The following is a 15,675-nucleotide window of genomic DNA, read 5'->3' as shown; positions in this document are numbered from 1 at the left end:
TTTGCAAATCTCATTTCCCTCTCTTCCAGCCCCATCAATGGGCAAAGAACTTAATGACGGTAGGGAAAGTTTCTGTGGGTAGAGCTGGAAGTGCCCGCATGGTATACTCACGTATCATCACAGAACCAGGCCATGGCTCCGGGAAGTACAATCAGGCTGAGCATCCTGAATCTGGATTTGTTCAGCACAGAGTGTTCTCTTGTAAGGATGATCTAACCCAACGTGTCAACAGTCTTCCCTCACAGAGCTATGGTTTGCTGGAAAATCAGCTGGTCCACAACATCACAAAGCTGTATGCTCTGGTGCACACTGAATTCAGTGCTATAAAGAAATAGTGTGAGAGGAGCTCATGAAGAGGTCAGAGGTGGAAGGGTGTGGCCACGGAGAGATGAGGCAGTGTGCAACAGGCAGTGCTGCTGAAGGAAAGAAGCAAAGCCAGAGAATTTATCTGGGGAGGCAGAGATGCTGGGGCCAGGGCAGCATCCCAGAGCAGGTGCTTGGCTGTGCTGAACTTGTAACCTGCCAGGGACTTTCTTTATACTCAAAGTGACATGGGGTGACATGGGGTGACACTGCAGGATTATAGGCTGAGCGAGGAGATATCTGATGCTCTGTGTGTGTGTGTGTGTGTGTGTGTGTGTGATGAACTTTAGATTTTAAGATTTTAGATTTACAGACAAATTCTGAAGACATTTCAGAGTTGCCATTTATCTCCCACCTTGTTACTTTCATCACTGACACCTTAAGCGTGCGCTGGCTATGATTGATGGTGGGTGGGCTACTTGGGACCACCCTGGTCTTATTCCTGAACAGACTTCAGAGGTAAGTGTAGGCAATGCAGGAGACCAACGAGAGGTTGAACTGCCATTGTGACCAGCTTGGAGCAGCTAAGGGAACTGAAATGCAGTGGAGTGTAAAGTGAGCTGTGCGTGTGTGACTGAGAGCACTCATTGGAAGGAGTTGGCGCCTGCAAGAGACACTGACTGCTGAAGAAGATGTGGAGGAAGCAGCTTCTGAAACAGGAGCTGTGGCCTTGGAGCAGATTCGGCCCAAGGTGATGAGAGCCATCGTTTTGGAGTTGATCACAGTGGGGCTTGTTCTGCCCTTCAAGAGATGTCTGGCAGGAGGGAGCCACATGGAGCGGTCAGCATCTGGCTGTGTCTAACATGTGGGGATGTGAAGAGGATCACTCAGAAGCCAGAGAGACTGAGGGTCCAGGATGGATCCTGCACAGTTGAGGAGGGGCAGGCAAAGAGAAAGGGGCGAGGCCAGCAAAGAGAGGATCCACACAGAATTTACTGGGGGCTCAGAACAGATCTAAGGTCGGGGTGGGGTCAGCTGAGGCAGTTTCTGCAGAAAGGTCAAGTGTAGACAAATGCCCCTGTTCTTGTTCTGTGGAGCACTGTGCTGGACTTGTGACAGAAGCTCCAGTGGGCTGGGAGGACCAGGCGGTAGTGAGTTTGGGAAAGTCAGAAAGGAAGTGGGAGGTGAGGAAGCAGCGGATATACTTCCGCTTTGACACATACGTCATGTTTGTCTACAAAGGATGGAGGAACAAGGAAGCTGGAGGCAGAACAAGGTCTGGTCCCAGGAAAGTTCTGATTTTCTTGGTGTCCTGAGGTCCACTATCAAGGCAAGTTTGCATGGTTAATGGAGACTCCAGTGGAGAGGATGGGGTTGGTTACCAGAGAGTGGACAACCTCAGGGCTGTGAGAAGCGAAGCATGATGGCCGAGGATCTGGTAGCAGGAGCAGCAGGGGCAGAGTGTCCTGTGTCCTTTCTCTGCCAGCTCTGAGGCATCTGGGGATGGTGGGGGGAGGAACAAACCTTGGCAAGGGGAAGGACAGGAAGGTGGCAGGTGAATCACTGAAGGAGGGTGTCCTGGCAGGAAGTGCCAACAGCATAGCCAGAAGGGCACAGTGGCTGCTAATGGCTCAGCAGTGTGGATTTTTCCAGAACTGTTTAGCTCCTGATTCTTGTGCCCAAGGATCTGCATCTGGAGTGGGGGTTGCTCTGGGTGGAGTTGTTTCTGTAGCAGTCATCTCTGTGAAGATCCAGATAGGAACAGAAATTATAGAGCAAATGGTTTATTCTAGAAGGAAGATATACCTCTGAGCCCAGGGCACTTGTTTTAGGTTGCTTTGCAGTTTGGCACAGACCAAGGTAGGTCTTCAGTTACCTGAGGGCAGGTAGCAGAATCCAAATCGCAGACTGAGATAGAAGGTGAGGGTTGGCACTCTGTTGGAGAGAGCGGCAGGATGGAGCTGTGGAAACAGCAGTGCTGTGGATGGGCACCAGCCTGGGAAGGAGGCCACAGCGAGGAGGTGACAGAGGCATCACTGGCCGTAGCCAGGAGCTGGGCCACCTGGCTGAGGACAGTGCAGGATCAGGTGGGACGTCCAGGGGGCAGGTGCAGCATGGCTTCCTTTCTGCATCAGCTGAGATGCTTGTTAGACAACAGGCTCCACGAGGCACCTTTAGAACCAATGAATCACTGAGGCCAGGGTGGGAATCACCCAGTTAACAAAGACTGCAACAGGATTGGTTTGCCCGACATTAGTGACTACGGTCTGTACCAGGATGGCTTCCTAATGAGCTGACCCTCTTGCCTTCTCTGGAATTCCAGAGCTTTCCTTGAGAGCATGCTCCCTAGCCTCTTAGTCCTCAAGCCTGAGTGTTCAAACGTCCCAGTGCTGGCCCACCTTCATCTCCCACGTGTGTGCATCTCTGCATCCCCAGCTCCCACGGTGGTGCCTGAAGTGGGTTAGCCAAAATAGTGGAAGGAGATAGGCTCTGGCTGCTGCCAATCTCCCCAACCCCTGAAGAAGGTGTCTGACGCATGGCAAGATTTGGGCAAATTGATTTTTCCTTTGTGTCTGGTGGCTTCTGTGACTTGGCTCCAAGAGAAAGCACCAGAAACCTACCACCACTGTCCCCCTTGGTCTTCAGGGAGGCCCTTTTGAGGAAGGTTCCCCTGAACATCTTCCTCCCTCTCCTGGGGCTGCCCATGTTCCAGGTATGTCCAGGCACCTGGACATCTAGATCACTGGCCTCAGCCAGTGTCTCTTCCATGGAGACCACTCTGAAACGCTCCTCTTCCTTAGAGCTTGTGCAGAAGATGCAGCTAGAACAAGACCACAAAATTGCTAAGTTGGTGCCCTGGTACTTCTTCCTGTCTCTGGCTCTTTCTGCTTTATGTTGTCTACTTTCTTAGGTATTAAAAGCATATTTTAATGCACAGTTCTTGTGTTAAGATAGATGGTTTCATAAAGTCTCCTGAAAAAATAATTGGCCTCATAGAAAACACAGCTTGGAGTTGCATGGCTTATGAATCCCCACATATTTCATCTGGACTCCCCATGTTAAGTCAATAGCAGAAAAATAATGCTACACTGGGGGTTTTCAGGCATCTGTATGTTCTTGAAGTAAAAATCCGTTTTAATCCCAATACCAGAGGAGTGTTGACGGCTGTGATGCTAGGGCTTCGTGTGGGGTGTTGGGAGATTGTTGTGCAGAGGTCACCTAGGAGGTCACGTGGGCCTCCGGTTGGACAGGCTGGGGGGAGTGACCAGGCTTGTGCTCTGTTTGGTCTCCAGCCCCTGCCCGAATACTCACCTTCAGTGGGACGGTGACTACTCCATGGATGAAGGACATTGTCCTGCCTTGCAAGGCTGTTGGCGACCCTTCTCCTGCAGTAAAATGGATGAAAGACAGGTAACCAGTTACCCACCCCGTGTCGTTAAGGAAACCCTTCTACTTACTGCAGGAACTGCCCAGTGCAAGGTCTAGCAATGCCCTAATGTGTTCATCCACATGTGTTCATGGAAACTCAAGGAATCTTACTGTCAGCACTGAGAGCAGACATGTCAGCTTCATCCAGCGCCAGCAGGGTCTGATCTTTCAGGTCAATCCTCCAAACACTCAGAGCCTGGAAATTCCTAAGAGCATCTTGCAGAAAAGACCATCTAAGCAATAATCACTGGGAAATTTGTTGTCTCTTATTACATTAAGTGTGATTGTCACAAAGTTATTGTGTCACAATGGCACCTCTCTCTTCTCCCTCAGAGACAGGGAGCCACCAATCTTAGCTCCAGGACTGCTTTTCTGAACTCAGTTGTAATTGTTTCAGTAATAGCAAACTAAGATAGATGGAAGAAAGTAAATGAAATGGATTCTGTCCATCTAACTTTCTAAATGACTTTCTCTGTTCAGGGGATGAAATTGGGTTGAGAAACCACTTACCAGAACAGAGATTTGCCGTAATGGATTCAGAAGAATACCTTTCAAACATGAGCATTTAAAACATAGAAATCATTGAAATTATTAGCTTGGTCCAGTAACCATTTTTCTCGCTGTCTTTAAGACCAGTTAATCCAAAGAAAATATGTAAGCTCCGGAGGCAAAGTTGACTTTCTACCATGTAAGGTGGTGACCCCAGATGGCTAGACAATCTGCCACCAGTGATTGGCTGTGTACCCAGGAAACAGGGCTTTGTATGCTTTTTAAAGGTTTATTTATTGATTTTAAAAGCAGAGAGAAACAGAAAGAAAAGAGAGAGAAGAAGAAAGTGATAGTTTCTAGCCCAAAGAGCTAGAACGTCGGGGGCTGGGCCCAGCCAAAACCAGGATCCCAAAACTTCATCCAGGTCTGCCACATGAGTGATGGTGACCTCTTCAGCTACATTCCCAGGTGCATTTGCAGGGAGCTGCAACTGGCAGCAGGACAGCCAAGACTCAGATCAGCACCCACATGGAACACCAGTGTGCCAGGCAGTGGCTTAACCTGATATGCCGCAGCACTGGCCCAAGGAAACTGTTTCTTATCAACATAAACTTATCACCATAGCCCATTTGTGTGTGTGTGTGTGTGTGTGTGTGTGTGTGTGTGTGTGTGTGTCAAGTTTAGACTTTGTAAGTCTTTACTTAAGATTATCAGTGATCCCAAAAATCCATTTCCCCTCTAGGATTTGGCCAAAATCACCTTTCTGTACTCAGAAGGAATCCCTAGATGAGCAGAAAAAGGGGGTTCTCCAGGGCCCCCATGGTTTAGTGCCAGGGACAGGGTATTCACTGGTAGGTGTCACGGGCAGAATCCAGACCCAGGCCCACCACCTCTGCTTCCCAAGTCACCCTTTCTACAAAGCAAGCACTCGGCTACCTTGCCCTTTCTGTCCTTCCTCCTCGTGGCAGGGCTTGCTGAGCTTCCCCAGGCGGTGGTCCCTGCCAGGAGTCTCATGCTCTTCAGCCGGTGGGGGTTGTAATTCCTTTAATCTGTGCATTCTTCTTCCTGTGAGGCAGTAACGGGACACCCAGCCTGGTGACGATTGATGGGCGTCGGGGCCTCTTCAGCAATGGCAGCTTCATCATCCGCACGGTCAAGGCCGAGGACTCTGGCTACTACAGCTGCGTTGCCAACAACAACTGGGGCTCGGATGAAATCATCCTCAACTTGCAAGTGCAAGGTAGGGAACCCAGGGGCTCTTCTCACACGCGGGGTTTCAATGCCAAGATGAAAAACAATATGCACCAAGAATTCATGAGTATTTCCATATTACCAAAAACCTCCATGTTTGTTTGGAAAAGCAGAATTAAGCTCCTCAAAGACAATAAAAGGCATTCACAACCTCAGAGATAATGCTAGGCTACAATACATTTTTTGCATATATAATACCCAGTCTCATTTTTTCTTTTTATAAGCATATCACAAACGCTTCTTGATCTCTCTGCTAGCTGCACTGTTTAGCCTATATATGTACAAGTGCAACCCAGAAAACACAAGTGAAAAATAAGCCTAAATCATGATTTTTAAACATAAGTCAATTTTTCTATGCAATGTATAGAAAAAGACGCTGCCTGAAACTCTAAGGTTATTGCTGCAATATGTAACTGTACAGTTATTACAACGTGTTTAGTTGGTTCTGGATGTACACCGAACAGACATTACAATTTAAGAAGATTGTCAGTAGATTTGGGTGTAAAAATCCCCAACAGCCATTATTTGGGTTCATATGTGGACGTAGCACGCTATTTAATTACAAGAGAAATCCAAGAATCCGCTTCTTGCGATTTAGGTGTTGTCATGTTAATAAGTTGCAGCAAATAAAAATAAAATCAATGGTGTCCCCAAGGAGGGGAGAGCAGAGGCAGAAGTATATTTTATGAAACACTGTGAATTGATCTTGAGTTTCTACTTAATTGGAGCCAGGAGGATTCCAGGGCGTTGTGGAAGATGGATTCTTCCTGACGACTCTAAACAGGTTCATTTTCCAGACCTTTGGATCAATCGATGATGCTTGGGCGTTTGACAAGCATCTCTCTCTAGTCTAATTCTGAATGTCTGTGAGACCCGAGTCCGTGCACAATTATGCTATACCCTGCTTGTTTAGGGGGAACAAGTTTTCAGCAGAGCTTGTGCTGAAGTTGGGTTCACGTCCTGCGACTCAGTGGGGCAGCCTTTGACTTTAGAACTGAGTGTGTGTGTGTGTGTGTGTGTGTGTGTTGAGCATGTGTGAAAGTGTATGCACAATGCTGTGAGTGTATGTATATGTGTGGGTATGATGTATGTGAGTATATGTATGTGTGAGAATATATGGATGTGTGAGAATGTGTGTGCACGTGTGACGGTATGTATGTGTGACGGTGTGTATGTGACTCTGTGTGTGTGTTTGTGTGTGTGTGTGTGTGCGTATGCATGAATAAGTACTTGTTGCTTCTCAGAGAAAGGACTAAAATGTGGAAATGTTTGTGGTTTCTTTTCCTGCTAGCTGCTTCTCCCTCTCCCCACTTCTCCAGCAGCTAAATGGGTGCCATTTATCTTCTCACTTGAACTTGATGCTTTAAATTCAGAGCAGTATAATGCACGTGTCTTAACGAGGTTTACGAAAGATTGCAGATAGTTGAGAACAACTCGGAAATGTGTGAGGAAATGAGTTAGATTTATCTCCAAGTAGAAATGTGGAATTTTCCTTAAATAATAGATTCATTCTGTTCTATCTCTTTGCCCAGGATATCAATGAGACAGACATTTTGACAGATGTGAATTGCATATTTTGGCAACCTAAAACACTTATTTAATAAATGGCTGCTAAAAATGATTTGGTAAATGACTGTTACGGGAGATTAAATATATGAAACACTAATTCTTGTTTTCTAAAATCTGTTTCCTTCCTAGTCCCACCAGATCAGCCTCGGCTTACGGTATCCAAAACCACAGCCTCCTCCATCACCCTCTCCTGGCTACCTGGGGACAACGGGGGCAGCTCTATCAGAGGTAAAAAAAAAAAATGTAACTTGTCTACAAGCCCCTAAGTGACACATGTTTTCCCCTAAAAGTGCACAGGATAATTAAATCCGCAATCACGTAGGCAAGGAATGAAACATCTCTTTTTATGCTAAACACAAACCGTTGGTCTGGGAATCCCATTCACAAAACGTGGCTGGTGCATCTGGTGTGAGTGAAACGATGCTGGACAGCCAGGAGGGACACACTACCAAGTTCAGCTTGAAGACGTCCATGAAGCTCCCAGGACTCCATGGTCTCTACCCATACGGTGGGGCAGTGGCTGCCCTTAAATCCCCAACTCAGAGTGAGGCCTCCAGAAATGGACACAGGCAGCAGTAAGCAGAAATGCCCCAGGAGGAAGTGCTAAAGCTAGCAAGTTGCCATCAGTGTTGAAGTGGCCTCGGGTCTCGGAGCCAGGTCCCACTTGGATGGTGACAGATGGGGCCAGGATGTGGGAGATCTTTCCCGTTGGTGGAAGGATCTTAGCCAGAGCTCTGTTCTTCTTAAGCTAACAGCATCAGCCCAGGGCTGTGGCCCATCTGCTCTCCAGAGCAGACACCAAGCCACTTAATGTCCATTCCCCACTGACCAATTAATTCAGCTTTTACAAGGCAATAAAGGAAAGTGGTTTTAATTTCACCACAAGATCAGCAACACTGCGTGGCAACAGTGTCAGGTGCAGTCCGTGAGGACCCTTCTCCCAGCCTGGGTCAGATTCCCCAGCAGCAGAAGCAGCTAAAATGCTCTCTCCTAAGATGCATGAATCCCACCTCCCTTTCCTCACGCAGCTGTCAGCTACCTCCCATTGGACAGCACTTAATGCTGGCCCTGCCCTGTCTGTTTCCTGAAGGTTACATCTTGCAATATTCTGAAGACAACAGTGAGCAGTGGGGCAGTTTTCCCATCAGCCCCAGCGAGCGCTCCTACCGTTTGGAAAACCTGAAATGTGGAACCTGGTACAAGTTCACACTCACCGCCCAGAATGGAGTGGGCCCAGGACGCATCAGTGAAATCATAGAAGCGAAGACGCTAGGTAAAGGTATGTAGGCATTTGTTTCCGTCTGAGTTGTGGTTCTGGCAAAACACAGAGGCTGGGTGTCTTCTTGAGGGAAGGCTTCCTCTGGCTCATGCTTACGGAAGCTGGAAGGTCTGAGTTCTTGAAGACAGACCTGGTGCTATGGCCTCACCACCAGGGAGCAGTGGGCACAGTGTGTGCAGGAGGGCCTAGACCTGTGGGTGGCCTCACCTGTTCTTGTCATGGATCTTGTCCCTGGAGACCATATCCAATCCCAAGAGAAGAGTGGAAACCCCGTGACCCAATCACCTTCCACCAGTCTCTGTGTTTTAAACATCCCCTCCCGTTTACTGCGAGCAGGAGACCAAGCCTCCAGCACCGGACACCAGGCACAAGCTACAGTCAAGCCATGGTGCTTTCATCGTCTCTGTTTGTGTATTTGAATCTTATCCCACAATAAGTTTGTCCGTGGTCCAGCCTGGTGAGAGATGGCCCATTCTACACAGCATTCTAGTTCTCTTTTATTGCTACTATTGTTTCATTTTTTTTTTTCTTTTGAAAACCAAAGATGGAGTACACATCTAGCCTAGACGTTAAGATGTACACCCCCCACATCAGAGTTTCTGGGTTTGAATCCTCATGCTAGTGGCTGACGTCAGCTTCCTGCTGATGGTGACCCTGGCGGCTGCAGGTGATGGCTCACATCCTTGGATCGCTGCCCCACCACATGGGAGACCTGGGTTGAGGTCCCGGATCCTGGCTTCAGCCCATCCCAGTCACCATGGGCATTTTGGGAATTGAACCAGCAGAGAGAAGCTCTGCTCTACAGCTTGCTCACTCACTCTTTCTCTACTACTGCTCAAATACATGAACAAGAGAAAATATGAGCACTGGTGGCAACAGAGAGCGCCAACATTTTGCAGCCATGCAATGTGACCTTTGCCCTTTCACCCATTTGGGGGCTACCTTCCCCATTAATTGCCCCCATGCTTCCATCTGTCCATGATTTCTACTTTGCCTCCTAGTTTTCATGGTTTGGATGAGCACAGAATGAGGGTAGATTGTTAGTGCATCAGTGTGAATTGGGTTTCTAACCTTAGATGTTGACGTTGAAGAGAATGAACCCAAGGGAAATGACATGGAGTAGTGCCATTGGCTGCCTGTGAATGCAGGGAGAGGGAAGGTATGGAATGCAGCTCCATGGAGGGCAGCCAGGAGTGGACACAAGTCTTTGCAGGATTTCCTCCCACCTGTATCTTATCAGGGATGGCAGTAGACTCAAGTGGGAAGAGATCAGCCAATGGGATAGCAAGATCTGGTGTTTAGACATGGATAACATGGGATAGGAGTTCAAATTATAGAGATTGATGAGTGCAGAATTATACCTGTGAGGTCCTTGTGGTCCTGTACCAAGAGTCTGGGTAGTGACAAATTCTTGCTGATACTTTCCCAATGCCAAATCTGTCTTCTTTAAAGTCAGGTTGCCCCAGATAGGACTGGAAATGGCCTAACCCAGTTCCTGCAGCAGGTGAACCATTGAAGGAACCCTGTGTACACAATCATACACAAGCATATTGTTCTTCAGAGAATTCTCTGAACTCTGTAGCCATTGGGGTCCAAAAAAGACCATTGGCACATCAGGCCTCCATCTCTAGTGATGAAGCTGTGAGTGGCCTGTGAGCCCAATGTGGGCTAGGTGGAGATAGCTCCTGGACACGTGACCTGTTCTTACACATGCTGCTTGTCCACTCTCCATAGAGCCCCAGTTCTCCAAGGAGCAAGAGCTCTTTGCCAGCATCAACACCACGCGCGTGAGGCTGAACCTCATCGGCTGGAATGATGGTGGCTGCCCCATCACCTCCTTCACGCTCGAGTACAGGCCCTTCGGGACTACGGCATGGACCACGGCTCAGCGCACCTCCCTCTCCAAGTCCTACATATTGTATGACCTGCAGGAAGCCACGTGGTATGAGCTGCAGATGAGGGTGTGCAACAGCGCCGGCTGTGCGGAGAAGCAAGCCAACTTCGCCACGCTCAACTACGACGGCAGTAAGCTGTGGCCTGTGGCCCTCCTGTTGTGGGTGTGCATGTGGCCCTAAGGCATCCCCCACAGACGCTTCACATTCAGGCTTGTCGAGTTTGACCACTGCCCTCAGAGCCCCTTAAGCTTGGGGTCCAGCGGTCAGCTCCCTGAGAGCTGACCCATTGCTGTGTGTCCAGGCCTCAGTGACTGAGGTCAGGGGAACCTCAGTGGGGCTTGTTGGTGCAGGAGTGACTTCTTAGGGCTGAGAACTCTTGTCTGTGTGGCTTTTGTGATCTCCCAGCCCACCGCAATCTCCATAACAACTTTCTCTGGTTCTTACTAAGCCTTTGTAAAACACGTGCAGAAATAGTTTTGCAAGCAAAAGGAGCTCACGCTAGTCTCTGAGCAAAAGCAGGAACCCTGGCAGACATGGGATGATGCCATGCAACCTTATAGGGCACCTCTACTCACATGCACAACCTGCCATGTACAGCCTCAAAGTTAGGTGAGACATCTATTGACAGTAACTTGACCTAAAAGATCTAAATTCTTACTCTTTTTTATTATTGATATTTGAACACATGCTCAGGAAGGCTGAAAGGATGCCGCTCAGTGTCAGCTACAGAGCCCTTAGTAGCACCTTGATGCTGACTTCCGCAGTCTAGACATGACTGTGCCTATGAAAGAGCAGGGCCAGGGCCAAGGGCTAAAATCACCAGGGAAACAATAAAAGTAGTTCCTCAGAATGATGTGAGAGCCAGTCTGGTTCCTACAGAGAAACTTTCCGTTCATCCCCCCAGAGATGTGGCTGGACTTGAATGAGTCCATCAAGGATGTGTGTAACAGAACCAACACCCAAACGCCTCACTCCTGCCCCCATTCCTCATCTGCCGTGTGTTTTTCTTTTTGTTAATGCTCCAGTAGGGACTTGCTGGGGTGCATTGCATGGCAGCCCTTTGAGATGGCCTTGAACATCAGGGTCCTCAAAAATGACCAAGGAGCTCATGGCGGGAGGCAGCCTGGGAGGCTCCCCTGGTCATCTTCTCCCAGAGGGTCCTTGATGGCCCGGAGCACAAGCACATTTTGCGCACTGCCCTCCATCTTCCATCTCAGGCCAGGTCTTCACTGAGCCCTCCTCAGCCACAGCCACACCTGTTTCCAGCAGTTCCCACCTGGATCCTACCCAGGAGGTGGGGATCTACATACAGGACACTTCAGGTGTTGGCTGAGGCACCTGGGGCCCTTTCCACAGCTGGGACTAACCTAGGCGGCCCCTGGGGGAGCCAGGATTCCCCTTTGTAGCTGATGCATCTCCTGCACCACCACCTCTGACTTTTAGGCCCCCGTCATGAACTCTGGACTTCACCCAAAGGCGACCCCACCACAAAGCATCGCACATGGGCAAATAAGCTGCCCTTAAGTTTTCCCTTAATGTAGTTCAGTTCCCTCTTCTTGGCAAATGACGGACATGGACCGTTACCAAACACTTGGCTTAGCATCAAAGGGCCGACCAAAGCCTGCTGTTAATACGAGCACGTTGGAGTATGAAGTCTGTTCTGTTGGTGGCACATTCCCACCGTGGCCTGTACTGAAGGTGCCCGAGCAGTGGGCTTCAATGTGCTCGCTGTTGATAGGCTACAGCTAATAATTTAATTAGAAGCTGCTCATGCATAAAATTGGAAACCGTGCTTTTATCTTCCAAAGCACACAGCCGATTTCAAAAACATTCATCTTCTCAGAAAAACAAAAAATCACTTTATTCAGGATTACAAATTTAGGGGGGTGGGAGGAAAGTCCTGCAAGCTACCTTGAATTTCTTGAAATCAGAAACAGTTTCATGGCATTAAGAGATAAGGATGCATATTTATGAATTCCTTAAGGGAAGGCCGCAGAGTTCTCGGGCTGCTCTCCTGGATGTAGTGCTTTAATATCTCTTTTGTCCTATCTGCCTGAAGAATGGTGTTCATTTGGGAAAAACAGATCTCCCTGTTAAGCCTTGTCTTATCCTGATAGCTTTCAAACTCTTGCATGTGTCTCTTTCTCCCACCCTTCCCTAAGGGTTCTCCTTATCCGTAGGATGGGTTGGTTTGACACGCCTCTCTCCGGGGGTGCCCCTCAAGGTCCTCTTCCTTGGGGATCAGAGTCCCTGTAACTTCACCAAGTTGGAAGAAGGCTGTCCCAGCCTCAGCCAAGACCTCAGCAGACACCAGGTTTTATTATCCTTGCTCTACTTACTAAAAACAGGATAAAAAAAGCCCCCCCCCCCTTTTTTTTTGCTGGTGGGGGAAATTTCATATTTTTTTGTTATTTTTCCTAAAGCGCTGGCTTTCTGGCCCTTGTTTTAGAAGGGAAGAAAGAGACAGAGCGTCTTACATAAGAAGGGATGGCAGAAGACAGGCCCCATAAACCGTGGGTGTCTGTTTAGATCTCTGTATGCAACCTCTGCAGAGAAGGTAGCTTAAAATAGCTCACAGTCCATTCTGTTTTGGTGTTTCCTTTATAACCCTAAGTATTCTTCCTCTCCTAGCCTCATTTAGCAATGCCTGGCCAATGTGTAGCCAACTTCAGGGACCCAGGTGGAGCCCCTTTGAGAAGCTGTCTAGAGCTCTTATGTCCTGAAACAAGAGGGTCTGTTCATGGGTGGAAACAGAGAAGCATGTCCCCACACATGCAGTACAAGGATGGACTCACAGATAATCTCCTACATTATTGGGAGGCAGTGTGATCACTTCTGAGGGTATTCTTTTAGGCCTCCCATGTGGCTGCAGGGGCCCAAGCACTTGGGCCATTCTCTGCCTCTTTCCCAGGCCACTAGCCAGGGGCTGGATGGGAACTGGAACAGCCGGGACTAGAACTAGTGCCCATATAAGGTGTCAGTTCTGCAGGTGGAGGATTTCCGTGCTGTGCCACTGTGCCATCCCATAAGAGGAGTTATGTAAAGCAGATTGGGTCGCACTGCTGGGATCACAGGACTTTGAAAGGGGACTTAAGCTTGTTTAAGCCAGAGTGGAACAATTCGCCCTGCAGATCCTTCTTTCAGCCTAGCCTATCCCTTCTGTGATGTGCAATTTTTCAAACAGCCTCCATCGTCATTGAAGGAAGGGTGGCAGTCAAGAGGACACTTAAGTCTGCAAAAACCAAGTCCCTTTCGAAAGGCGTGCCCTGGAGGAAGGTCACAGTTGGGGCCAAGGGAGGGCAGGTATCGGGTCCTGGAGAAAGAGTAGTCCCCATCCTTCATCGCCTCCAACACCTACGGATATCACACACCTGTAACACATCATCCAGGTCATCATCTCTGCCCTGCTAACAGCACGGCCCTCCTTCCAGGTACCATCCCTCCGCTCATCAAGTCTGTGGTCCAGAGTGAGGAAGGGCTGAGCACCAACGAAGGGCTCAAGATGCTGGTCGCCATCTCCTGCATCCTGGTTGGGGTCTTGCTGCTGTTTGTGCTTCTGCTTGTGGTACGCAGGAGGCGGCGGGAGCAGAGGCTGAAGAGGCTCAGAGGTAAGCTCAAGGCCCCTGCTGCCCGCTCATGCTCCTTGTTTCACTATTAATGGAAGAACCAGCCCCAGAGCAACACAGCTGCGCCCTCTGCAAGCCCCATCCCCCAACAGCCCAATCCTGCCTCATTGCCATCGCCAGACTTAGAGCCTCGGAGAAAAGCAATAAAACCAGCTCCCTCCTCAATCCATCAGAAGCGTGCAAAAGCCCAGCTCTCCCACGTCCCTTAAATCCTAGCTATTGGTACACGGAGAAAATTAATTTCTCATGGACTTCAGCCCCACTTTCTTTAATTTTCAGTGGTCCGGGCAAGGCCACCAATGATGGCTTTCTTTGAAAAGAGCTACCAGGTTAGCTGGGAAAATGAGAATTATGTTATTGCCTGGAAGCAGAAATTGAGAGCTTATGATGTAGTTCACGCAGAGCCAGAAAACACGTACTCTCCAAATTAGAAAGCTGAGCTGAAGCCTGTGTAAGAGTTTCCCTCTAAAGAGGGAAAAATAATGGAAAATGGAGAACTCAGGCCAGATGAGACCCCAGTGATCACAAAGTGTCACAGCTCTGTGTGGCTTTGTCCCTAGCTTCTGGCCGAGGGCCCCGCCCTGCAAAGTAGGGATGAGGAGTTCTTTTCAAAAGGCAACTCTGTCTGAGACCTGTCCAGATGTCCTCACACTTCACACGTGAGGCTGCCTGTACAAGAAGGATTGTGGGTGTGTGCAGTCTTGTGTCTGTAGAGTGACACGGCATCCCGTATATGACTCAGTTACATCAAAGAGCCCTGAAGCATCCCTATGATATTCCCAAGCTTTCTGATGGACCGCCTCCGTCAGTCATAGCCATGGCCATGATCCAGTTAGAGCAGCAGAGTGTGCAGTGTTGCATGAGCACACGTTACTGTCAGTTTGCGTTCAGTCTGCCGTTAGATGCAGACACGTGGTGCACACTGCCCTCTGTCCATGCATTAGAAGAGGCCTTCCGCCTCACTTGTAGACGAGTTGTTGAACTTCCTGAGTTGTTTTTTTTTCTAAATCACAGCCACCAACAATCTTCCACTCTTGCAGATGCTACTTGAGCTACTAGATCCCAAGCCCTGTGCCAAGCGCTTGAGGTATTCCGAGAGGGAAGGGAGAGTGTTATGCCTGGAGTAGGAAGTTGAGTCACAGGCCCCCACCAGTGAAAGAACCAAACTCATGACTGCTAAAATCAGGTTTCCAACAAACCATACATAAGTACCAAAGAGGGAGAGATGAATTCCATTTGGGGCAGGAGAGGAGGTGCCAGCATGAGCTAAATCAAATACCACTCCTAAGATAGATGCTGCAAAGTTCAGGATCAGTCAAACCACGTGAGAATCTGTGAATGAGTCTTCATCATTACACTACAAAAAGGAAACTTCTGGAACTTTTTCATGGAAAGCTGAGTCCAAAGACCTGGACATTGCTATTGAGGGACCAGCATGCTCTGTCCCTGTTGTGTTTAGACAACTATGTCAGACTAGTTGCATTCAAAAACCTAAAATGATGCATGTTACCTAAAACCATCAGTAAAAATGGTTAACAATTCCTGTGCCACTACAAGGTGGGCAACGCATGAGTTAAACATCTGGATAAGTCTTCCCTGCGAATCTACCTCCTGGACAAAATGCATTTTTTCTTTTTTTTCCCCCTTGATTCCTATTGCTACATTTCCTTCCCAGTCACTGCCTTATTTCCCCTACTCTACTTACATCTTGAGCTCTCAGCCTTACTGTCCCTGGCGAGGGACACTTGGCAGCTGTAGGTGCGTTGACTGTCACAGTATGATGGAAGACCCCTGCATCCTCATCTTCATCCTTAGGAGCTCAAGTCTGTTACTG

The 15,675-nt window shown here is 48.6% G+C and overlaps 1 protein-coding gene across 1 annotated transcript in view; it reads left to right on the top strand.

Moving 5' to 3' along the window:
- DSCAM (DS cell adhesion molecule) overlaps positions 1 to 15,675 on the top strand; it is a 600,899-nt gene that overhangs the window by 541,410 nt on the left and 43,814 nt on the right. Inside the window, exons 22-27 of the mRNA XM_040986640.1 lie at positions 3,597 to 3,714; positions 5,298 to 5,461; positions 7,171 to 7,269; positions 8,132 to 8,320; positions 10,055 to 10,345; positions 13,647 to 13,823. Coding sequence (XP_040842574.1) covers positions 3,597 to 3,714; positions 5,298 to 5,461; positions 7,171 to 7,269; positions 8,132 to 8,320; positions 10,055 to 10,345; positions 13,647 to 13,823 — 1,038 coding nt within the window. The remainder of the gene's footprint in view (positions 1 to 3,596; positions 3,715 to 5,297; positions 5,462 to 7,170; positions 7,270 to 8,131; positions 8,321 to 10,054; positions 10,346 to 13,646; positions 13,824 to 15,675) is intronic.

The sequence above is a fragment of the Ochotona curzoniae genome, unplaced genomic scaffold (genome assembly GCF_017591425.1).
Source record: "Ochotona curzoniae isolate NIBS_2020 unplaced genomic scaffold, NIBS_Ocur_1.0 contig_4516, whole genome shotgun sequence".
NCBI lineage: Eukaryota > Metazoa > Chordata > Mammalia > Lagomorpha > Ochotonidae > Ochotona > Ochotona curzoniae.
The sequence above is the reverse complement of the archived record's forward strand: the minus strand, read 5'-3'. Positions and strand labels throughout refer to the sequence as shown.